The following is a 23,819-nucleotide window of genomic DNA, read 5'->3' as shown; positions in this document are numbered from 1 at the left end:
GGCCTGCTGGTGGCTGGCAAGACTGCTTAGCCATCGCAGGCTATAACCTGCTGGCAAGTGTTTTTATTCCTTATTAAAACATGGGGGGTTTTTTGTTTTGTTTTGTTTTTTTTAAGCTTTGGCTCTTCTTTTTCCTGTGTGAAGAAACTTGGGCTTATTCCACTATTTTGATTTAAGTGAGGAAAATAAAAGTCTGCTGTAGTTCCTGTTACTGCTGTCATTTGAAATACAGGAAAAGATTTCGCTGCGGCGGCCGAGACAACGGGTGACTTGCTGTCTTGTAACAGATGCAGTGACACGGTCTCGCTCCCTTTGGTGGAGGAGCACACGGATGTGGATTTTTTTTTAATCCTCGTCTACTGTCCGTTCTTACTGGTGTCTTCCATGGACTAGCTAGTTACAGGAGCTAGAATGTTACTGAAACATCCTGACTGTATTATCTGTCACGCTATTTGGGTGTATATTTCAAAGACTAAAGAATGGTCAAATATGTTTTGAATTTCCTCCAACAAAAGGACCACTTTACACCCAGCTATTTGTTTCAGAAATTACTTCAGAGTTCCTGAAAACATCAATCCTATATAGCTCGCTCACTCTCTATATATGCATATATGTATCATTATAAAAAGAATAAATTACCTTCTGAAACAGAAAAATAAAACTCTACCCTCTAAATTATGTTTCATTCAAAACACTGCATTACTTTCCCTTTCTCAATGAAATACTAATGCACAACAGCTGTCATCAGCAGAAGTATACAATGACAAGTATGCAAGTTCAACAGTTAATGTCCTATATGCATTCTACTGCTGCTAGGATAATTTGAAGAACAACTTTATGTGATTTAAATTAACTCTCTTTCAGAACCAAAGTCTTTTGAAAGACTAACTTTAACGTTAGTTTTCAGCCACTGTAAAGACCTGAATGCACATTATGTAGCAAAAATATCCCCAAGCTTGTGTTGCAAGTTTGCTATCACTGATATTAGCACCTTAAAACTCTTAAGTATTCATAGCTTTTGTTCACTTCAGCAAGCACAATGATCAATTTGTGCTTTGAAGCTGGCTTCACTCTTAACCAGAATACCATTTGCAAATGAAGCCTGGACACAGAATACTTAAAGGTTGTGGATAATTAACAAATTGTTAATGAGCATTTGGAGAGATCAGATTCAGTCAAAGCTGCTTGGAAGCCATTAGAAACTATCAAGCTTTTAGTGTTCTTGTGTTACATATATATATATTTTTTGACTTACAGGTTAACTATGCCATCACTATGTCTCCTAGTGACTTCATCTTGAGGAGGACCACAATCCTTCACTGTGCAAAGAATTTGCCTACTACTCATGTTTTAGGTGTGTGTCTTCCTAAAGCACAGCAGGTAATTAAAACACTTAACCACTGGTGGTTTTGTTGCACTGAAGTTTGTCAGACTTTCCTCCTTTTATTTAGATCATTTGTGCAATTTATTGCCTTAAGGCATAGAAGAATAAATGGCACTGCTAGCAAAATACTACTTTTAGTATGGAGCCATTCAAAAACAAGAGAAGATACTGACATATATGGATTTTTAATGTTCTTCAAGGAAGAAATGCAAGCTTAAAGAAGAACTTTCTGTTTTGTCTTGCAGTCCCCTCTCAGGCCATATAGCAGCATAAAATGAAATGGTCTCTGTAACTGTCCGGATCTGCAGTCTGCATCTGCTGTTGGCCCCACTTTGCTGTTAGCACGTGGAATATCAAATTCATTCATGTTTAAAAACTAAATGTAACATCTTTTCCCAGTACTCTGGCTCCAAACAGAAAAATATGTACCTTCATAGTTACCAGTTATCTTTTGCACTGCTTCAATTTACTGTAACACAAATCATTAAAGACAGTCTTATCTCATTCAAAATTGTTTTAGCAATCCTGTAGACCTATCATTACCACTAACTTACTACATATAGAACAATGTATACAAACAAACTCAGGCTTTTGTCTCAGATTCCTCCTGTGTGTGTTATTCCACCATGTTAAATTTTATTTTTAATCACTCTATCTGGCTATGATTAACATATCCAGAATTTTTAAACATGAACAAAGGAATAGCTACCTTAGAAAGATTTTATAAATGTTCACACTCCAAATGTGCAAAGTAGAGTATTTTTCCAGGACTGATGCACGACTACCACTCGGTAACTTTTCTGCGGCAGCCGCATAGCTCTGTCGCGACTGGCCCACATGAAGTGCAGGTTCATTAACAAAGGTTCTACTGTGAGGTTAAAAAACGCCTCCTTTTTCCCTTGGAATTGAAACATCCTTACTATAAGCAACTCTAACTGTCAATACGTGGAGACTAATAAAGCCACTCCTCTTGGTATCAGTTTTCGCAGGTGCTCCACTGTCTCATAGCTAGCCAAGGAGAGTCTGAAGGTAGAAGTAACACATGAAAAGCAAAATTAAAGGTAAGAGGAAAAACAGCAGAAGAAAGGGCCAAAACTTATCAATGTGATGGGAAAATTAATGAAAGACTAATGCTCATGACTAGTAGCTTGCAATGTTCATTCTGACTTTAGTATGTAAAAACATTCATGTTTATTTGGTAACCTACCTGGCGTAATTCTGACAATCCTTTGAGAATTGCTTGTTGTCTCTCTCTGATTTTAACCACATCAGGATTTAGAAGAGGATCTCTAATGTGATCAGAGCTAAAAATCAGTCGTGATGTTGGGTAAGAATCTAAAAATAAATACATATCAAATAAATTAATTTTGTTTTAATTCTGAAGTAGTGATGACAGCATGTAAAAATATTTTTTATTAGATTACAAGCACTCTATTTTTATAAAATCAAACAACATTGGTCCCCAAACCTATACATATAGTACCTAAAAAGTGCAGTGATACTTCATTGAAGGTAAACAAACGAAAAAGACACAGATAAAAGAAAGTTTTGTTGCTTTTTTGAATTGCGGGGAGGTGATTTTTGTGTGGGGGGGTTGTTATTATTATTATTATTTTTAATACAGACTATAGTTCAGGTGCATAAGCTTTCTTTGCAGTGTTGTGCCACACCTGGGTTTTTGTAGAATTCAGTAAAAACAAATACCAAATTGAACAAGTCGTAGCAGTTTGAACTAAATAACATTTATAACATTTCTTCTCTTCTACAAGAATCAGTTCACAATACATTTCAATACCATTAAACTGTTGATATTGTGGTTCATGTGTCGAAGGTCTAGTCACTGGCGCATCTGGATCAAGATAATACACTTCATTTGTTCGAACATACGGAATAAAGTGGGAAGAGGGAGGCCTCCCAGGTTCGGTAACTGGCGTAGGGGAGCTCCTTTGCTGGGTATCCGTGTTCACACTTTTCTCTTTTCTACTACTGTTGTTAAGTACCAGGAAATTAGAAGTATGTATCTGTTTTTGTTGTCCTTGGTGTAATCTGTTCTTAACTGCTGGAACAGGTGGTGATTCAGATCTGTGTAAAACAATTTCAATTAAAAAAACCATAAGTAACATGATTAATTTTCTTGAACAGTAGAGACAAAGAATACTCAGAGTATTGCGCTTTTGATCACACATTCTTGTGTATTTCTAATCATAGACAATCCAGAAAGAAAATCCATAGATGCATCCGAATTCTTTAAAAAAGAAAAGAAAATCAAAAAAGAAAATATGCATCGTATTTCACTATCAATGCATTTATACATTTCATTGATGCAGAGTACTGACATACCTTTCTCCATTCAAATGATTCTTATGTAATTGTTCTTCCTAGAAGAAAACCAAAATTAGTCAAAAGTAAAATAAAAAGTTTCATGTTTTTATATTAAGAATTTTCATTTTTCCAGAAAAGTTTGTTTTGAAATTCCAAAAGGACTGTTTGACCTGAGTTCAGGAGAAAGATACTTATCAAAGATTGCATTAAAGAGATTTTGTTGTAGTATCTACGAACTGAACAGAACAAATTATAGAAGGCTAAAAACTTGCTTTAATTTTCTCTGTCTACAACAGCTGTAAGCACACTCAAAAATATTTGCTGTATTTCCCAAGGCCCTTAGAAACCTGCATTTATAAACCTGAAAGTTTCAGCCCAAGATAATGATTATTAAAGGAAAGGCCCTTATTCTAGGTAAGGTGGGTGGCAGTTTTTTCTTGCAAGTGGAAAATATGAATGTATCCCACGCTTGTCACAGTATCAGACAATCTTTAATTATCTGCTGTTCTGCTTAAAACTTATTGCCCATCTCTGGCATACAGAATTCTTGAACTTGGATCTTTCTATAATATAATTGGAAAGCTTATATTTAAAACTAACCTCAAGTAAACCAACAAATTCAGTTTAACAAATGAATTCTAACACCTTTAAAAACACCTACATGAACAGCCAGTTCACACACAGTTTTCCATACCCACAGCTTCTAAAATATGTGGAGGTAGCCCAGTACAAAAATGGCTAAAACAGAAGTGCAGTGGCCACCTTTTCCTACACAGGATTTTTTCATTGGAAAGTGTGAGAAAGTGAGCTGGTATATTTATGCGTGTGTACACACACACACACAGCGAAAAATATATTTGATAAGTGTTTTCTTTAAATGAAACTTGTTTTTTTTTCCAGCCATAGGCTACGCTGGTACATGCTTACTGCAAATGGAAGAAAAAGAAAAGATTCCACTAATTATGCATTTTTATGACAACAGAGTGCATCCTCGGCAGTCTTAAAAAAAAATTTTTTTTTAAAAATAAGGATATTCCTATCCATCAACTATCACCACAGCAAACAATTTACAGGACGGAAAAGAGCGAGTCAGTGATATCATTCTATGCTGTACATTGCTTTCAATGAAGATCCCACTTTACGTAATGAATCAACGCTAACAAATAAGTTAAAGAGAATAAACACTTTGGAGGATTGAAATAACATCAAAACGTAAGTCAGAAAAAACTGTATATATTCTTCTGATCACGATGTTCAAAACATTACTCTAGTACTGTTCTTTACCCCAAGCGTGGTAATGGCCAAATGCTCGAGTTACATAACAGAACTCCTGTCCAGACAGAACTGAGACAAGAGTCTTAAAAATACGTATCGTTGTTGTCAAATACCAAATAGTTACCTTTCTGACTGCATGTCCCTTATTCTTCCTAGTCATTTGCTGGTGAGGTGAAGGAGACCTGTCTGAAGAACTACCCTTCTTTTGGCAGAGGTTTCCAGGGGTATTTCTTTCTACCAACTGAAGCAGCTCCATTTGCCGTCTTACTTTGTTTTCTTCCCTTTGTTTCTGTAGCTGTTTAGGGTATCTTTCTGATGCTGGAATGTATCTTTTCCCAGGTTTGTTTATGTTCCAGTCAGGTCTTTTGCCACATTTTTCCATAGGTTTAACTTGTCTTTCTTTTCTTGCAAATTGTTCATATAGATCATTGTAAATGCCATCATTCTCTTTTTCTGCAATTTTATTTTTATCTGCATACTGCATTTCTTTCTGGCATTTTTTGCTGTTAGAGGTTTCTTTATATTCTATGGAAATATCAGGTGAGCCGCAACACACAGTTCTTTCCTCAGCTGACTCAGCATATGCTGACGTATTAAAGTCATCTAAAAAAAATATATTTTAACTCTTATCTAAGCTATTCAAATTACTTGTTCGACTTCTGTCTGCTTATCAATCATTACGGAGTGTATTCAAAAATTGGCTGTTGTTACAATCTTATAATGTTTTTTATTATTCATGAAGTGGAAGTAGAAGAAAACTCAATAACCAGCGAAAACAGACTGGAGAACAAAATCAAGTCACTGTAAAAGAAAATTTAAGTAAAAGGAAACTACATTATCTTAAAATGTAGAGTTCAGTTTCTGTCTCAGTAGCCAATGATAAAGAACAAAGCACAGCTTCTATTTAATTGTTTAGCATGTTATGGTTTGGTCATATTCACAATGGTACTGGGAATAACTTACTTTCCCAGTCCTTGTCTGCCAGTAGAAATATTGTTCAGGTTTTTAAACTACTAACAATCCAGTTTCCTTCTTTACTACGAGGGATACACAAAAATATTACTGAATTTCTAGACTTTCCAAACTTCCAGTAATATTTCTATCAGCACTGTTAAAACCAAAAATATTAATTTTGCTGATGTGAACAGACATAGAACAAAGCTTTCACTTCTCAAGTGATGGGAAGTTAATAAATCCATTCCACTTCTAAATGCAAGGCACAAAGTGACCGAATGCTTCCGCTAAATCTGCTCCTGCAGACCTCATCTATAATAGATACAGATTAAGTTGCTCTGGGTTTCTTAATGGCGTGATATATAATCAAGCTAAAGACCGGAAGGCAGACTGTTTAGATGCACCCACAATTTAACAGGAATTGTCGAAAGCTTTTCTAATTGTTTGAATGTAAAGTCTCGGCTTTTCTGTTTTCTAATTCCACATTTATTGACAATGTTTCTGCTAATATATTTAAGGATTCGTTAGGAACCCAACCCGGCTAGATACCACAGCATGTTACTTAAGCCTGTGACTGAAGAGTACTACAATACATGCTAAAACACCTTAATAAATTTAGTTCTACATGGCTTGTGGCCATGACTCCAAGCCAGAACTGTACTCCAGACTGGCTGATTTTAATTTGGAACAGGTAGGTAACAACTACATAAATGTATCATGTATTTAGAATATAATTAGTGTTAGCAAGCAGCTGTGGAAGCATTTTTCACAAATCTAAAGAAAGCTCTCTTTGCCAACTTTTACATCTCAGTATTAACTGAAATTGCTGACAATATTTTACTTGTGATAATCTAACACACCTGTGTCTGTCCATGTATTTCTTTCTGGTTTTATTCCATTCTGAGTGACAGTGATCTGGCTCTACAGCTTAAGTTGCACAAACATGCTGTCCCACTTTTATGAGGTACACGGAATAATTAAATTTAAGGGCTGCATACCTGTCTGTACAGCAGTGTCTTTCCGAGGAGACGTCTGCTGATCAACCTTACTGTTAATGTCATCAGAAAAATTATGACTTTGATGTGAAATGCCAGTATTATAATTTTCAAATACAGTATCACCTAAAAATAAATACATTACTAAATTTAAAGAATTTATTTATGTTTCATTTAAACGATGCTGTCAAGTTATCACACTGTTGTGGTTTTAGAACTCAAAGCAAAAGACTGAGAACTATGATTCAGATCCTACTGCTCTACTTGTTTCGTTGAAAATCAAGTCAACAGTACTTAGGTCTGACTATTCCATATGCCTTTCTGATAATATCCTTGTATTTCTTCCCTTACATAAAGTACTGTTTGAAGCTTAATAAAATACAATATTCTCAGTATTAGTTAACATTGATACTTGTTTGGAAGGCTCTTTAAATAAACTGAAATGAAATTTGGATCCTGAAGCAAAGGAGCAGTTTCTGATCCTATTAAGAATGCAGACATTTTTGACTGCCGCCCCCCCCCCCAAACCAAAACCCTCCCATGCAAATGCCAAAAGAATAGGCAAACTGCATATGAAAAGGTTGGTACTTGCCACCACCAAGATTCTTCTGAAGTTTTGAAATGTCATGTCCTTTCTGTGCCAAGTCTCGAATGCGCTGTTCTTGTTTTAATCTCTGTGCTAATTCCTGAGCTTTCTGCATTGTCTGATAGAGCTCATTTGTTTTAAGAGTCATGAGTTCCTATAATAAAAAAGTAAATACATGGGATTGATAATTTATTTTGAGAGCAAAATAAATAGGATTAATTAATCTCCACATAATCCCTCAGGTTTACATATATTCTTATTTTGGATAAAGCTTTTTTGTTAAACCACTTGAATAGATGCAATTCTTTAATATTAAACTTTATGATTATAAAGGTAAAATCAGAGTTTCTGCAATGCTATTAAAAGACGTTCAATCCTAGCATTAAATGGCTATCATTTAGATCCTGATAATTATTTGTATATTTAACTCCCTTTTCTAATAAATGTGTTTTCCTAAATGCTATCTATCTGATTTGATTCATCTATGACTTCCTGTATCATGTGGTTTAAATGAAATAAAAGAAGCCCGGATTAAAAAAATACATATATCCTTCCTCCTAGTTCCACAGAAAGGAGGCAGTAGAAGCCTCCCTAACAGAGACAAAACATCCCTAAATCTGAGGAGTCTAGTTTTTAGAGTTTATAGGTTTAAGGTGCAGGAGACCGGACCAAGGAAGAGCTCCTTTCCAAACTTTTCTTCTCTCTACACAGCAGTTTTTTCCCCCTCCAAAACCTTGACTATGTTGCCAGCTTAGCCCCACTTCCTCTTGCATTTGCAGGGGGGAGGGAAAACACCTGCGAGCAGGATGGACGTTGAAGGAGCTGAACTGTTACAGAGAAAGACGACTTCCCAAATGTTTAGCAGTTTCTTCTAGTATCTATAGGCAGATGGCGTATCTCTCCCTCCAGCAAATGCAGAGGGATCAGAGATCCAGCGTTTCTGCCGGTTCCAGGGGAGGGTGTGTCACTGTCTGGCAACAGGGAATTCTCCTGCTGTTCCAGAAATGAAGAAAACACCAAGAGCTGCTACTGTGCGAACAGGGAAAGTAAAACATTGGATGAGCCTTTAACTGCTGTTTCACCCCTTCTACAGATGCTTCTGTAAGTGGTAAGAATGTATACAAATGCAAAATGTGTCCTCAAAGGTCAAAAAGGTTACTGGCAGGGTAATTTTAAAATGAGCATGTAAAGCTCCATGAAGTTACAGAGGAGAGACCTCTAGAACATGCCCTGCATTTTTATTTTTTTTTAAATGACTGACTCTTCCAAAATATATTCTGAAAAATCTTTAATCCGGAGTAAAAGCACATCCAGTCAGTTACAGCTCATGGTACTCAAGCATCTTAAAATCATCGAGTTACCAAGACCAGTAGTGTGATCGCATACTTCAGGCTGTGTCATTTTTTATATTTAAAATTATTGATCACATTTCTGCATTGTTTTAAACTACGATTGCGTTTTTACCAGTTCTTATCCATTTCTCTTCTTGAAAAGGGCCTTGCCCAAAAGAAGAAACCTGCCTTAAATTAGTATTTAATTTTAAGTATATTGACTGAGGAAACATATTTCAGTTTCAAATGTCTAAAATACAGGTAGTTTGAATTTTCACAAAGATGAGGCAGTACCATTTCTATAGTGAAGAAAAAGAACAAGTTGACAATTATACCATTCTTCTCAAAAACTAACCTTATCACAGACTGAGTTCTGTAACTGTAAGTCTGATTACCATTCTGAAGCTTTGAAGGAGATTTTTCCATACTTTATAATAATTATATTAATTCTAATGGAGAGGCAGCAAAATCCCCTGCGTCATTTCAAATTATGTCACCTTTCACTGCAGTTAAAAATAGTATATAAAAATAGTATTTCAACGGTTATTACCTCATGGGTCTTACCTCTATTCACAATATCTAATTTTACTAAGTACAGACAAGTCAGTAAAAAGTTTCCATTTATTTGCACTAAACAAAATGCAAAAACCCACTTCCTTTTGTTTTTGCTTCAGCATATCTTCTTCAAACTGTTTCTGCATTAGTTCTCTTTCTCGTGCTAGACGCTGCTCTTCCTCTTGTTCTTCCCATTTTCTCTGCTCTTCCTCCAGTTGTTTCTTTTTCCGCTTTTCTTCTACTTGAGCCATTATTGCTTTCTAGTATTATCATTAAAAAAGTAAAATTAAAACACATAACGTAGAAGGTACCTATTACAAGCTAGTTACCCATGTACTTTCAAAAGAGAGTGTGTGTAATAAATGTACTTTTTAAGAATCAAAAGATCAAGACAATTTATTAGTTTGTGTGACATTCAGCACTAGGGAAAACAGCTGTCTAGCTAGTTATATACACACAGACACACACACATATATACATATTTAAATAAATATAAAATAGCTATTCTACTGAGTGAAAAGTATTTCAAAGACTTTTTTTTTTCAATTTCTCACAAGATAGGTAGTTGCTATATCATTTCTATTAAAGAACAACCAGCTCAAAAAAGCAGTTTGAAGATAACATGCCTGAGATACAAAGGAAGTAGCTTTCTGTTTTCAATGGTGGTGTGGTATTTTTTGTAAAGAAATGGTGGTCTGATTTTTAGCTTATGTACTGGAAGCTAAGACTTTGATCTAGAAAGAATAACAGTTTGCCCAGAAGAGGCTCATTACACTTACTATAAGACTTCTTTATCTTGCCCTAGAGACAACTTCATGCAGATATACATACGATTAGAGTGCTGTAAAGTAACATATATGACAGTAAAGTAGAAAAATTTTTTAAATTTATCACAGATAAAATCCAATCCACAGATTGGATGTCTCCAAACATCAGTCCTATTGATCAGTGTAGATTGAAGAAAAGATGCACACAAACCCTATTACAGCTCTAAAGACTGTTGTATGGTTTTCAAGGCAAGAATTCAACCACAGAAAGGCTATCAACTCTGTACAAATATTAACAGAAAACTGTAAAATGTAACTGAGTGAAATACTGTTAAAATATTGTAAACGTAATCTGAAGCATAAAAGTCAACTGCCTCACTGGATTCTGATATTAAATCTCATGCTTTAATCATGTGACAATACTAGCTTTCGTCCATTCTTTTCATTAAAATAGCATTAGAGTTTAAAACTGGCTTACCTGGTGTTCTAACTGTTTCTGCCGCCGCCTCTCTCTCTCTTCAATCTGTGCAGGATCTAGGAGAGCCGTCATTGAACGAAGGAAACTATGAACAAAGAAACATTTGAATTTTTTAATAATAATTAAAAAAAAAAAAATCCTAAAACCTTTCTTAATCACAAGCCTCGGTCAGATTTCAAGTAATATTTTCATATTCAGGCTATCAGATTGTATAAATTTACTATTATGAAATTAATTGTAGTAAGAACAAAGTAATATTATTTGCAGTAAACTTTATTAATGAACAATAGAAACATCGGTGTCTTCTTCAAAACTGAAACAAGTATTTCTGAAACCAGCAAAAGCTAAATGAGTAAGATTTACAGATCAGATTTACAGAGTGTTTTCTAAATATTTTTTAATTTCTAAGGAGATACCAGAAATTAAGTGACTGGGAAGATGCTTATTCTTACAAAGCTCACTCACCTGACTTTCTGACTGTGTTCCAAAGCACTGTTTTTAGCAGCTTTTTCTGCATTTCCCACCTTTGAGGGCATGAGGTTGCCTAAAGCTGCAGGTGAAAAAGGGTGAATAAAAGCAGTCAGCTCCTTAGGATCAGGTGACAGGCAAAGAATTTCAGGCTGCTTTTTGTACATTCCATTTAAGGGGTGTTGTGCATTAGCATTAAGGTGGTTCTTTAAAGAATCAAAATGCATTGCCCATCTGTCATGCTCTTCAGCCTAGATGAATACGAAGCAACAAAAAAATGGGAATGGACTCAATTACACTGTTTATGTAAAGTATGATTAACAAAAGAGTTAGACAATACACATTTTGTACAACAGGAACATTTATTGAGCTCTGTTGCTGAGCTATAATACACACAGTACTGTAGTTAATCCCTGAATGGGAAAACAGAAGTCACTCAGTTTGTTGTTAGAATACAAGTCAAATCAGAAATCATACTGCTGATCAATATACTTTATCAGCAACAACATATCGATACTATATTTTCAGCAAAAAAAACCCATCAACTAGGAAGCGCAAAAATGAATTAATCAAAAAAGTTAAAAAAAAAAAGGTTACTGTGAATTCAGGCTTTTCAGTACTGTCTTTTCAATTCATACTACTATTCAATTTCATAATTTTTCTCTAACAGTACTGCAGACTGCTTGACTGACCCATCAGCATCCTCACCGCTCAGCCATACTCCCTTCCTCTTGCTACGTGCATATTCTCTCTCTCCAGTAACACAGACAAATGGCATCTTTTACCCTGTCCCACATTTTGGTTCTGGACAGTAGCAGGATTACTGTGCTTTGGGAATATTACTGTATCATATTACTCATTACTTCTGGGCGTACCTTTACACCAGAGATGCTACTACTTCTCTTATTTCCTATTTTCAGGTGGACAGGCCTGCCTGTTATAAAATAAGCCTTCTCTCGGAATCTTTTCCACCCACACCAACCATTATTTTCAATTAAACACAAAAAAAATCCTATCTCAGGGAAGTACCTAGAATTTTCATAGAGGTGACATATTAGATTTAAATCTCCCTTCTTCCTTCTCCACCTGGACCTATTTTTTTGGTTCAGTGTTGGCAATTGGGTGTTCTAATATACCACTATCAAAAGGATTAAGGTTTTACCTCAGGGACCTTTTCCTACTATAGGTATAGAGAAGATTTTCACTTCTGACTAAAAGAACTGTTTCTCTGGAGGGACTGGAGAACAGTTCCTTCAAAATTTGCCTTCTACAGAAGAGAAACTAACACATCCATTTAAAGATTTTGGGAGTCCTTCCCTCAAACAAAATTTCCCTTCTGTCAGAAAAGTTTTACAACTATTTTGAAAGAGGCAAGAAAAACACAGTCCAAATCCAAATGATTCTTCCTCCTGTTCCTCGAGTTTTGCCTCCCCTTTGTATACTCAGTGATGAAAGACCAGATCGGAGTAGCAGGGAAACGTATTTTATTCTTATGCAAGTCTGTAGTATGATATACAGAAGGGGTAAGAGTGTAACACAAAACCAGAAAAAGAGGACACTTAAGAAAATGAGATTAAATGCATGAAACTTCCTTTCAAAAAAAAGGTTGGAAGTGAAATTACTGTCAGACTGCTCACTGGCAACTGCAGCCACAGTATCTCCGCAACAAAGATACCTAATTAGAAAGCAAGGCAGCTAATGATGGAATGTTTCACACCTGTGCTCCTTCACAGCTACAAAGCTCCATTTGCAAAACAGCTCCAATCCCTTCAGCAGCTTGGGGAATGGGAAGACTGAGGTTGTGTGTAAGCCGGTAACCGACCTTGGCAACAAGTTTTTTTGGGGGGTGGATAGGGAAGCTCTCTTCTGGTCTGAAAAATTCTGCAATTAAAATTAAGTATTTCTGTCCAAGGAATTAACTGCTGTATCAAAACTTGTAAATGGTTAAGCTGAGAGTGAAAAAAAAAAAAAAAACCTTAGCCTTTTAATTCAGAAGGCCGCACAGGTTGTGAATGTTCATTTCAGGCAAATTTTGGTAACCAAGATTCTTGCTTAGTAATATTACAGAGCCTAGTGGATGGCAGGGGGGGCAGGGAACAATAAACATGAAATGAATCCTACAGTCCCCTCAATGAAGACCCCAAAAATACCAGCCTAGTTATGAAAAGCAAGGAAATCAGTAAGTCATTATCAGCATAAGAGTAATTCAAAGTTACAGAAAAGGAAACTGGCTTTGTTTTGTGGATATTAGTTCCACAGTAGAGAAAAATACTAGATTAGGAAATCAGGTCAGAAATTTCCTGTCTAGTCATATCAGGGCAGACTAAAGAATGAATGCTTTCTGTCCAGGCTTCGTTCTGGCAGAACTTCGTATTTAAGCATGCAAAGTCTGGCAAATAATGAGCCTCTATATGAAAAACCGCCAGGGGTAAAAGGTATATTGGCCTTTTTTGGCTGTAGTGATGTTATTAATAGTCTTTCCATATATTCTACCTGCAAAGCAATTGCATCACCCACAGATTGCTTCTAGATCCAGCATAACAAACCTACATTCAACAGCCTGAAAAACCAAAGGGAAGAAAGGTAAGACTATTTTCTTCAATACCTTTGGGAGCAAAAGTATTTAAAAAAATGTTTCATAAGAGTATGTGTAAATAGATATACACACACATCAGAACAGTATTCCCATAAACAGAATTTGAACACCACCAACACATGGCAATTGTCTCTAACTTCCCTTCTCCTCCTTTTTTCTCATCTCTTCCTAAAATTTACCAAAAATTTCTTTTTAAAAAGTAGTGTCTGGCCAGTGTTGCTACCACACCTTCCAACACCTAGTGCTTTCACTCCATGAGGGAGAAAACAAACAGTTACACCACCAATGATTTTATCTCTGCAGCAAGCTCTCTACACATCAAATGAGATAGGGCAGACTGTTCTTTGCCATCCAAATACTGGAACAGCTATTAGCTGAATGTTTCATTAGGGTGTCCTAAGGACTTAAGCTGAAAACCTGGACACATTACAGGTAAAAACAATTTTGCCACTAGTTTGTTATGTCTAAAACTTCATCCTTATGTCTCAGAGGTAACAAAATCAATTTGAATCAGATGCTATGACAGCAACAAAATAAATAGAGTGTTAAGGAAAAAAACAATTAATCATTAGGGATGCACCTGAAGATAGATCAGGCAATTGAATCATTGGACAGCTACAGATGAGTTTCCTTAAAAGAGCTGAACAAGCCCAATGGAAGAAACTCTTCAGAGAAGAGAACTAGTTCTTGTAATCTAGAAAAGAAATCTCAGCTGTGGTGTAGCACTTACTTACAGGTGATGAGAAAATACTTGTAAGCTTGGAGCCTGTGTTTCTAATGGAGTCTACTTAGTCCTCATCAATGAACACTAATGAACTTGCTCTCATGTTTTGAAAGAAGAGGTATTAGAAAAGGCAAATTGTTTGAACTGGCTGAGTTCTGGCACCTCTTGTTACTTTAAAAAAAATATATATATATATATATATATATGTTACAGCTTGATAGGGGGAAAAAAAAACTGAAAGAAAAGCTGATGTAGTAAAGACTTTTTCTTATTCCAGAAAGTCATTCTAAACTGCAGGTACCTTTGATAAACTTAGTTTTTCTTCTATTTTTCGTAGCTTAGCTTCTTCCTTCTGTTTGTCCAGCTCTTCAAGACACTTTTTCTGCTGCTCGTGCTTCATAGCACTTAAAGGTCGTTCCTGTGGTGCAGCTTCCTGAAATAAGATAAATAGTAGCCTCTTAGTTGTACCAAAATGTTAGCACCTTGTTTAGCCACAGAAAAACTAGGCAGAAAATTCTGTCTTCAACTGCTAGGCATAACTGGGCTGCTATTTTGCAAAAACAATGAATGTAAGTTTGTAACTGTGGCAACTGTCTGACTGTTCTACAACAATGCTTCAGTTTTAACAAAGCTGCTAAATAAGGCAATCTTTAAATATTATTCTAACTTGAACTATCAGCCTCTCCCTCTGAACAACCTGATTATATACAATGGGAATAAAAATCCCTTTTTCTTCCTGCTTGCTATGGTTCACTGCTCAGTCTGTTCCAGGCAGATTCAGCAGTGTGATCTAATTAGTAGCGATCTGCTTCAAGTAAGTTCTGGACACTATCTTCTTTCTTCTGTTCCTACTTATGTATGGCTATCCATGTTATTTAACAACTTTATACTCCAGCTGCACTGACAGTTCTCAATGCTATCAGACAAAAATCACGCCTCTTATCAGTATCTACTAGGCATAATTGAAAACCTCTTGAACACTATCCTATCAATACCTTTTAAAGTAGTCTTCTATTTCCAGTAGGTTCCAATTTCTCTATTTCTTTAATCTATGCTTAAAAGCTACATAATATTTCAGTCCACCCCTCTAATACTATTCTTCATGTCAGCCCTGAAAACGCTCAGTCTTCAGTGTCATTATTTTGAAAAACATTCATTCAGACACAGTACTCTAGAGAATCAAAAGGAAAAACTCCACTGAATTATTCTGGTTTGAAAGAACTACTGAAGACATACACCTGTTAACAAAAAAACTGCATGCAATTTAAAATCTTACCCCTAACACAAGCGCTGTGTAATTGACAGCTGGTAAGTCAGAACTGAAATCAGAACACTGCCCAGCTGGACCACGTGAAACACTGAGTGAAACTTCATTAGCCTCTGTGGTTAAAATAGTTCTACAGACACATTTTTCATCAGCAGTAGTAATTGAATCAGCTGGAAACATTGTCTGCAAATAAAGTGACCATTGTGGTTTAAGACTTATTTAGCTGTCCTGTTTTGTTTGCATCAAATATCCTTTAATGTATATTAAACGAATAAATTATACTTGTAAAAGCTGCTCTTCATTAAAACTTAAGTCAAAACTTGTGGTTATGAATCTGGTATCCAGTATTTCTTATGTGGAGTGAGACAGATTCTTATGGGGCCAAGAATGGTAAGCGTCTAGGAATGCTGAATAGGCCACACAAAAGCAATTTGCTTTTACTGTAGTAACTGACAGCAGCTACAACCATAACCTCTGATTAACAGCAATCAATTTCACAGGAGAAGCACTCTCATCCAAGTATATTTCTCACATACAGCATTTTCAGTGACAGCAGACTTTTAAAAAGGCTGGTTACTGTAAAAGTCAAATTGAGATGCTTTATTATAATGTAAACAATCAAATGTATTAAAACAAACAAACAATGGAAATAATTATATAACCAGGAATTACATTTGAGACTATTCCTCAAAATGGAATTGGAAAAGATTTGCTCCTTTTAGTTAGGAATCAACATAGAAGGACAGAAATGGGATGTTCATACTATAAAGTCTTAATGTGTAAAGCTACAAATTGGAGCAAGTGTGATAGGAAGAGTTGCTTTCACAGCACTTCATACCATGACAGAACTTAAAACTGAGCACTGAGATTTCCAGTAAACACTCAATCCATGTAGAATGAAAATCTTGTACAAATTAAAAGTTCCTCAGCTCTGGAACAGTACTGTGAAAACCATGTGCTCTTTTCTGCTTACTGTTAGCTTACCTTATCTGGGTCAGCTGTTCCCATTTTCTCTGAACAGGTTTTATCACTGCCAGGTCTTTTCCAGAAATAACCCACCTCTCCCTCCAAAGTTTCTTTCAGTTTTTTCTTCAGAGCTACCTGTTCATCTTCAAAAACAAACTGTAGTAAGAGTTCCTAATGTAGACAGGTAACAGCATTTCAGAAAAAAACAATGCATGTCTATCCTATAATTTTGACTGTAAAATGGATTACAAGAGTAAGTCACAATTGCCTGACCAGTCAGTCTAAAGATGACTTTGCTCTTAGACAGGATGGCTGATGAGTCTCTGGTAATTGGGTAGTCTCTCTGAGAAGATTAAAAAACAGTAAAGGTTTACCAAAAACCCAGAAAGAGAGAGAAAACTATCACAAAAAAACAAGTAAATAAATTCTCCTTGTTTCATATCGGTCTTGGGCTATTGTGGTATTATTAAAACAAATGGAATTTTACATGGTAGGAAAGCTATTGACAATGCAGAATCAAACCCTGAAACCAGATGGTCAGCAAGCAAGGGGTTTTTTTTGTTTGTTTCAAAAAGTGGCTTTACTATTGTATTAAACACTTGCATTTCTACAGAGGTTCCTCCCTGCCCCCTCTGGTTGGTGATGGGGTAAAAGGATGCAAATTGATTCAAGGTCAAATTGTAATTTGATCTATTCAGTCATGCTTGTAGACTAGGTGACACTTCCCCTTAAAATAAACTCATTTGTCAATGATGATGGCTATCAAGAACCGTAAGAATCTGGCAAAATCAATAGCCTGTATATTTTCCTGAAATACAAAGCATAAATGAATACAAATACTTATTACTGTGCTTTGGTTAAGAGAAGTTTTCTGAAAGAAATAAGAGTAAGGGTCGTCTTTGAGTAGAATTTTGAAATTCAAGAATCTTAATCTGTCCTGGAGACTGATAAAGTACACAGTTTTCTAATTTGTAGCAACTACAGTGATATAAGTAAGTTTACAAGAGCATAAGGAATGCAAGGTTGCTTGGCATCTTGTTACGTAAGCATAAGAAACCGATCAAAATATATATTCTGTGTATTATAGGTACCTAATTCCTTCTTCCATTGGGTCTTTTTAAATTCTAATAAGGCTTTATCCCCTTCTCTTTCACCCAAGGTACTAAACATGTCAGTAGGTTTCCATGAATTCTTTCTAGAGAAGAGGAAGGAAAAAAATTATTTTACCTTAAAAGCTAATCTGTTAATTTTACAGGCAACTTTTTAATTACTAATTGAAGAGATTCTTACTATGATTATAAATTACAATAAGAATCTCTATTGCAGACACAATTTTTGTAGACAATCAACAGTAGAGATCTACATACACAACAACTTTCTGTTCTGCCTGTGGATACGCTTGTTTCCTGCTTGAATCAGAGTTAGCTTCATCTGGAACCGATGAAATTTCACCAGCTTTTTGGAGCAGTGTGACAGTGTTTTCCTCTGATGCCTCATTAGCAGCTGTAGTAGAATTTAAATTTATATTTAGGTCTTTGAAGTAAATTGTAGACAATGTACATGATAGGTATGCATACGCCTACTAAACTTTCTTCAGCACTGAGCAAATACTTTAGTAAGAGCAGAAACTTGCAATTTCCTCACTATTTAGCAAAACTGCTTTTAACCTTGCTTGTTTGCCTAAGGCGGATAGGTTACAATTTCAGAGTATCTTATAATACTATACATATAGTAAAGACAATCTTGGCTAAGAGCTGAGATTTTGGTGACTTTGGTAATTACTTAATTGCAGTGTATCTTGTTCTTGGTGACAGACACAAGACCTCCATTGGTCCACAAACAGGTGAAAGGATACAATACAAGAAGAGGCATTAACAGTTCTCATGCCTATAAGAATTGCAAAACTAACTGCTACTTGTCACTAATATTGCTAGCTAGGCAAAAAGATGCATATTGCATCTCAGAGTCACAGGAAAATGACACAACTACTTTTGAGATGCATAGCAATACCTGAACTCTTCACAAAACCAGAAGGGCCTGTTTGAATGTGTTTGTTTCTTTCTTTTAGATTTTTTTTTAACTCCTAATGGTAAAAGTATAGTGCAGTCCTACGTGTTGAAGGGTTTTCTCCAATGTAAAATGGTTAATTTCTGCACCAAATCCTTAGAGTTGCTAGCCATTTTGTTCTTCAAAGTAGTGGAATATTATTAACCAATCCTTACTTTTTACTGTTAAAATTATCAAACACTTGGCTTCTAACAACAGCAGGCAATTTTACAGCAGATGGTATTTTGTCTGAGACCATTTAAGAGTAACACCTCCACAGACTATAAATAACCTTAAATTATGAACTCAGAGTTAAGCTTTCACATTTAGCTGTCTTTTTCCAGGATGCTAGCTTATTCAACTATCTTAAGACAACTTCACTTTTGCAGCAAGATGCGTCTTACCCATTTCCTCTTGCTTTTCATTATGAACTTCAGAGAGACTTCTAGTTCCTTCTTTTACAGTCGTCAAAATCTGTTCAAGCTGCTCTTGTGTTAAACACACCAAACTTCTTCTTAGGTCTTCAGCTGATGTATGCGGGTTTTGAGGTTTCTGTTTACCTTTTTTAACAACATTAAAATTCTCTGAATCAAACTTTCTGCTTGTGTTCTCTCTTTGAAAAATCAAAGAATGATCTTTAGTTGGGGCTTCATGTGAGGAGTTATTTGCAGTTATTTGTAGTTTTTCACGTTTTGTCATTGATAAGCTTGATTCACTCCTTGGATTTGTTAAGCTTTCATGCTTGATAAAGGCATTTTGTGTTGACCTCGAAACATGGCCAGTATGCCTTATTCTCAAGGCATGTTTAGGGACTCTGGCTTTATTACCCATCTGTTAAAATAGTAAGATTACACCATATATTAAATAAGTTAATAACTTAAGTTGAGTAACAAACTCAACACTGAAGCAACTGTTAAAGTAAGTGTCACTTTTTCCTCTCTGTTACATCAACAGAAACTAATTCGGTAAAACCTAATGAAGTACCTTACAAGAGAATATGGCACCTAAATTTGAATATTTAGAAGCAAGAGTATGAAAACTAGCTTTGTGTAGCATAATGTTAAAAATTCACAAACATTCGCTCCTTTTCTTTGGTATTTCTGAAGCATGGTTTCAAACAAGCATGTTTTCACAATACAGCCAGTACTAATTAAATCTCTGTTCTTTCATCCTGTTCTAAATGGTGTTATCTTTCTCGAGGCCCTTTACGTACACCTGTAATTATCTCCTATGTATTGAAACCTTTTTTTGGCTTTCTTATCTCCCCACCTCTGCTTTCATTCCAACTTACTCAGATAGGGACAACCTGCACAACTGAGTGGAGACTTGAATACAATTCAAAACCCTGTTTTTTCAGAGTTTCAATGAGATCTCTGAAACTTATCATTTAAGTAATTCCCTGTACTGCTGTAACTTCCTGGAAAACTAAGCTAAAGCATTTTCCAAAGGTAATTCATAGAACTTTAAATTTATTCTTTTTAACAGCTGTTATGAACCTGAGAAATACACATTCATTTTTCGTAAACATCATTGATTACAAATATTAAGACGCTTCAAATGTGTTCTTAACTTTCTGTATGAATAAATTAACTAGTATAACTGTGTATGTTCTAACAACAAAGTTATTTTTCCACTTACCTTCACTGCAGGTTTTGATTTACCTATTGGGGAAACAAAGACAAACATGTGAGCGAAGCGTTTAATAACAACTTCCTCCTGAAAAACAGATCTTGAGGAATTCCTAAACTGTTACGTTTGTCTTTGTAAGACAGGACAAAAAGCTTTTCCCCATAACATCTACCCCAATTATTTTGTATTAATTATTTATATTAATTATATAATTATTTTAAATATATTTCAGTATACATACTTCAAAAGCATGCTGAAAAACAACTAGATAGATATATTGCAGTAACTATGTCCAATTGTATATAGATCTAATAGAACTACTGTGCCAGTCTGATCCTGCCTTGCTATTTATTCCACTTTTCAGCAACACCACTGTGCAAAGGGCTTATTTCTAACTGTTTTCTTATTGTGATTTTTCAGTTTGTTTTCTGTGTCATGTCCTTCCAGGATAGTCCTTGTATCCAACACCTTCTTACTATACAATGTAACCTGTCCCCCATCGCTGAAGTCCTAAAGAAACAATACTTGCATAATCACTCCATCTGTTAGTGTTTCCCCTACCCATGCCCTGAAACATGCCTCAGTCTTGTAAACCAGATTACACAGAAGTGGCAATCTCAAAAATATTAAGTGTTTTTGAAACTGTTTATTATAATACTTAATATATTGATAAATAATATTATTTATTAATAAAGGGACGGAACTATTTGACACAAGAAATGCTGCACACAGGGCTAATGGAAAAGGGTGAGAACAGTAGGGATGTTTTAGTGGGACACATCTGTAGAAAACAAGGCTTCCTCAGCTGCATTATTTGCTTATTGCTCTGGCAGTGGTTGTCACATGTTTTTGCATTGGTAGCTCCTACACTTTTTCCTTTTTTTTGCATGATTGCTTAAAGACATTGGAGAATACTAACTGTTCTAAAAGTCTGCAAAAACCCATTATTAACAGTTCCCTATTTAGATAAACATTGTTAAACTTAGAAGTATGCTAACCTGTTGTCCTGTAAAGACAGGCATTAAATCCTGCACCATTTTGATAATATTTTAGCAGTAAGAGTGTTTTGGGGCTGTTTCCCTGGGCTCTCAGGCACTCAACCCTCATCTGAATAGGTAAGTCACTTTTTGACTTCTTTCTGCCATTTAAGGATTCAAATAAGGTGGAATTCTACATAGCATGTGAACCACATCTCTCTGTGGAAAGAAGAAAGAAATATAAACAGGACTGTTGCCTTCATAATGAGGAGATATCTAAATGTTGGGAACTCCAAAGTACTGTTTATGGGTTTTCTTTGTTCTTTTCTCTGTAAAAGAGAAAAGATCTCAAATAGCAGCTTAAGGTACTACAAAATAATCCTGCTTTAGCCCATAAAACCATGGGCAGAATTTGACATTGCAGAAAATGGAAATTCAGAAGTAATGCAATTTGATACAATTTTTGATAAAACTCTATTAAAGGAACTGCCTCTTAAATCGGTTGTTGCAGAAGACTGCTTGTTCAAGGCCAATTCAAAGCCAAACGTAATGCTTTATCTTACAGTGAAAGAGCACTCTGGAATGTACACTGGCCCTATCCTACAAATGATGCTAGCTATGGTTAGAAAAAGTGAAAGCTGTAGCATTGCTGCATCGGAGGGGTTGTGAGGTTTTGTTTCTGGTAGACTGGTATTCTTTATTGACTCAAAATATCCTATGCTGCGTCACCGGACAGCTGTCTGGTAGATGCAGAGAAAGAGACACAGTTTAGAAGGTATTAAATGGAGAATTTCTGTAACCTGACTGCTATGTAGAATGGTTAGAGAAAGCGGATTTATGCTTGCATATAAACATATGTATGACAAATAAAAGATCTAGAGTTTATTAATCACCTGAACTGGTTTGCAGCTGTGCAACTACTGATATGATGCAATTCTGTGTAAATTAAGCAAAGAGCTGTTAAGCCTCTTTCTTTGGTAAATACAGCAGAGCAAAGTTACTTAAATCCTCAAATCATGTCTGTCGATCTATAACGGTCAACTTGTCTCTCCAGTCACAAAACAAAAAGCTAAGCTGTAGAAAGAGTCAAGACTTTTTGCCTGCTGTTCACTAATGGACAGACTAATCAGAGTTCAGTATCAACCTACAGCAGTGACAAGGTGAACAATTCACAAATATTCTTCAAAGTTTCAAACTGTTCTTCCTAATCTGAAAGATATTTTGATAAGGCTGTGCTTTATATTGTTTGGATCTTAACTTTAACTTCAAGAAGTTTTAAAGATTACTTGATAAATTATTTAAAAAATACCGTAAGAAGCTAAAATTAGTCTAGGCTTTCCATCCAGTACTTCAGTTTCAAGCTTCAGTCCATCTCTGTAAAAATGAGAGAGAGAAATCTGAACTATTACATAACTGCTAATAATAAAACTTTTACATTAATAGCAAAAACAATTCTGTTTTATCATAATACTATATATATACTTTTGGTCCAGATGGTCTTTCATATCCTAGTTTTCCATATAACTGAGAAGTGATTTAATGCAAAGAAATCAACAGGTATCAAAAAGTGTATCTTATAATTCTGATAGTGGAATATTTAACTGGTATATTTCTAAATGAATCTTCAGAGTGAAGGTACCACTCTATATTGTTATCTATAACAATAAGCCTGCCTCATGAACTTAATAATCGAACAATATAAACTGTGCGCTACAAAAAATGCAAAAACAAATGTCCTTAAATTCCAGTACTGCTCACAACAATGAGGAGCAGTATTCTGAAAACAGTCTTTAACTGTGCTTTCTTGCAGCTCTTTAACTAAAAGTCTTTTTTTTTTTTTTTTTTTTAAAGTAGAACATTCTACTGTAAGGGTTTAAAAAAAAAACCAAACAACTGGAAGTGTTACTTGTGATTTCTTTAAATTTTACAGTTAGGTATGTGTGTAAAGTACCCAAATGATTTTCCTTATTCCATGCATTAATTTGAGAAGAGCTCATGATGTCACTCCCGGTGTTTTTAAAATAACACTTATCTTCAAGTTGCCTTTCATTTATATTCATTCTAACCTCTCTAAAGCTCGCATGCAATTCACAGGAAACTTGCTAATTAACACGGCAGCACAGCAGTGCCGGAAACTGTAATTCTAGCTGTTAAAACAGCACAAGGCAGTTAAGAAGGGTCGAGCATCTAACTTTGATTTTTTTATTTATTTTTTTTAACGCTTTTGTGTCGGGACTACAAGGCGGGACGTGCAGGCGCTGGGTGACAGCCGCGTCGGCGGGCAGGGGGCAGCGGCAGGGCGCCGCAGGAAACGCAGCCGGCTGCTCCGCGAGCTCGCAGGCAGCGCCGGTAGCAGGGTCAGCTGCGGCTCCGCCTGAACCTCCCCCCACACACACACACACCCCGGGGAGCCCTGCCCAAAGGAGGCAGCTGCGACGCGCTCCGGGCGGCCGCGGGGGCTGCTCGCGCGCCCAACAACCGCCACCCGCCGCCGGGGGC

General features: G+C 35.9%; 1 protein-coding gene across 11 annotated transcripts in view; it reads right to left on the bottom strand.

Moving 5' to 3' along the window:
* Positions 1 to 23,819, bottom strand: part of CCDC66 (coiled-coil domain containing 66) — a 45,500-nt gene that overhangs the window by 21,496 nt on the left and 185 nt on the right. For 6 of the 11 annotated variants that reach the window (XM_026078965.1, XM_026078971.1, XM_026078966.1 and 3 more), the window contains exons 1-17: positions 21,342 to 21,467; positions 20,353 to 20,375; positions 19,119 to 19,545; positions 18,036 to 18,171; positions 17,760 to 17,863; positions 16,687 to 16,811; positions 15,712 to 15,885; positions 14,737 to 14,868; positions 11,113 to 11,366; positions 10,648 to 10,732; positions 9,501 to 9,662; positions 7,523 to 7,670; positions 6,934 to 7,056; positions 5,106 to 5,584; positions 3,725 to 3,762; positions 3,180 to 3,466; positions 2,592 to 2,719 (exon numbers count right to left, since the gene is read on the bottom strand). In XM_026078965.1, the coding sequence (XP_025934750.1) occupies positions 2,592 to 2,719; positions 3,180 to 3,466; positions 3,725 to 3,762; positions 5,106 to 5,584; positions 6,934 to 7,056; positions 7,523 to 7,670; positions 9,501 to 9,662; positions 10,648 to 10,732; positions 11,113 to 11,366; positions 14,737 to 14,868; positions 15,712 to 15,885; positions 16,687 to 16,811; positions 17,760 to 17,863; positions 18,036 to 18,171; positions 19,119 to 19,545; positions 20,353 to 20,375; positions 21,342 to 21,450 (2,934 nt within the window). In that variant the 5' untranslated portion in view covers positions 21,451 to 21,467. Of the gene's footprint in view, positions 1 to 2,295; positions 2,408 to 2,591; positions 2,720 to 3,179; positions 3,467 to 3,724; positions 3,763 to 5,105; positions 5,585 to 6,933; positions 7,057 to 7,522; positions 7,671 to 9,500; positions 9,663 to 10,647; positions 10,733 to 11,112; positions 11,367 to 14,736; positions 14,869 to 15,711; positions 15,886 to 16,686; positions 16,812 to 17,759; positions 17,864 to 18,035; positions 18,172 to 19,118; positions 19,546 to 20,352; positions 20,376 to 21,341; positions 21,542 to 22,629; positions 22,695 to 23,819 lie in introns of those variants that run through there. The other 5 variants (XM_026078973.1, XM_026078972.1, XM_026078974.1 and 2 more) reach the window with 5 other exon arrangements.

Source organism: Apteryx rowi, unplaced genomic scaffold (assembly GCF_003343035.1).
Source record: "Apteryx rowi isolate R43461 unplaced genomic scaffold, aptRow1 scaffold_49, whole genome shotgun sequence".
Lineage (NCBI taxonomy): Eukaryota > Metazoa > Chordata > Aves > Apterygiformes > Apterygidae > Apteryx > Apteryx rowi.
Note: the sequence above shows the minus strand (reverse complement) of the source record. Positions and strands in the feature narration are given on the sequence as shown.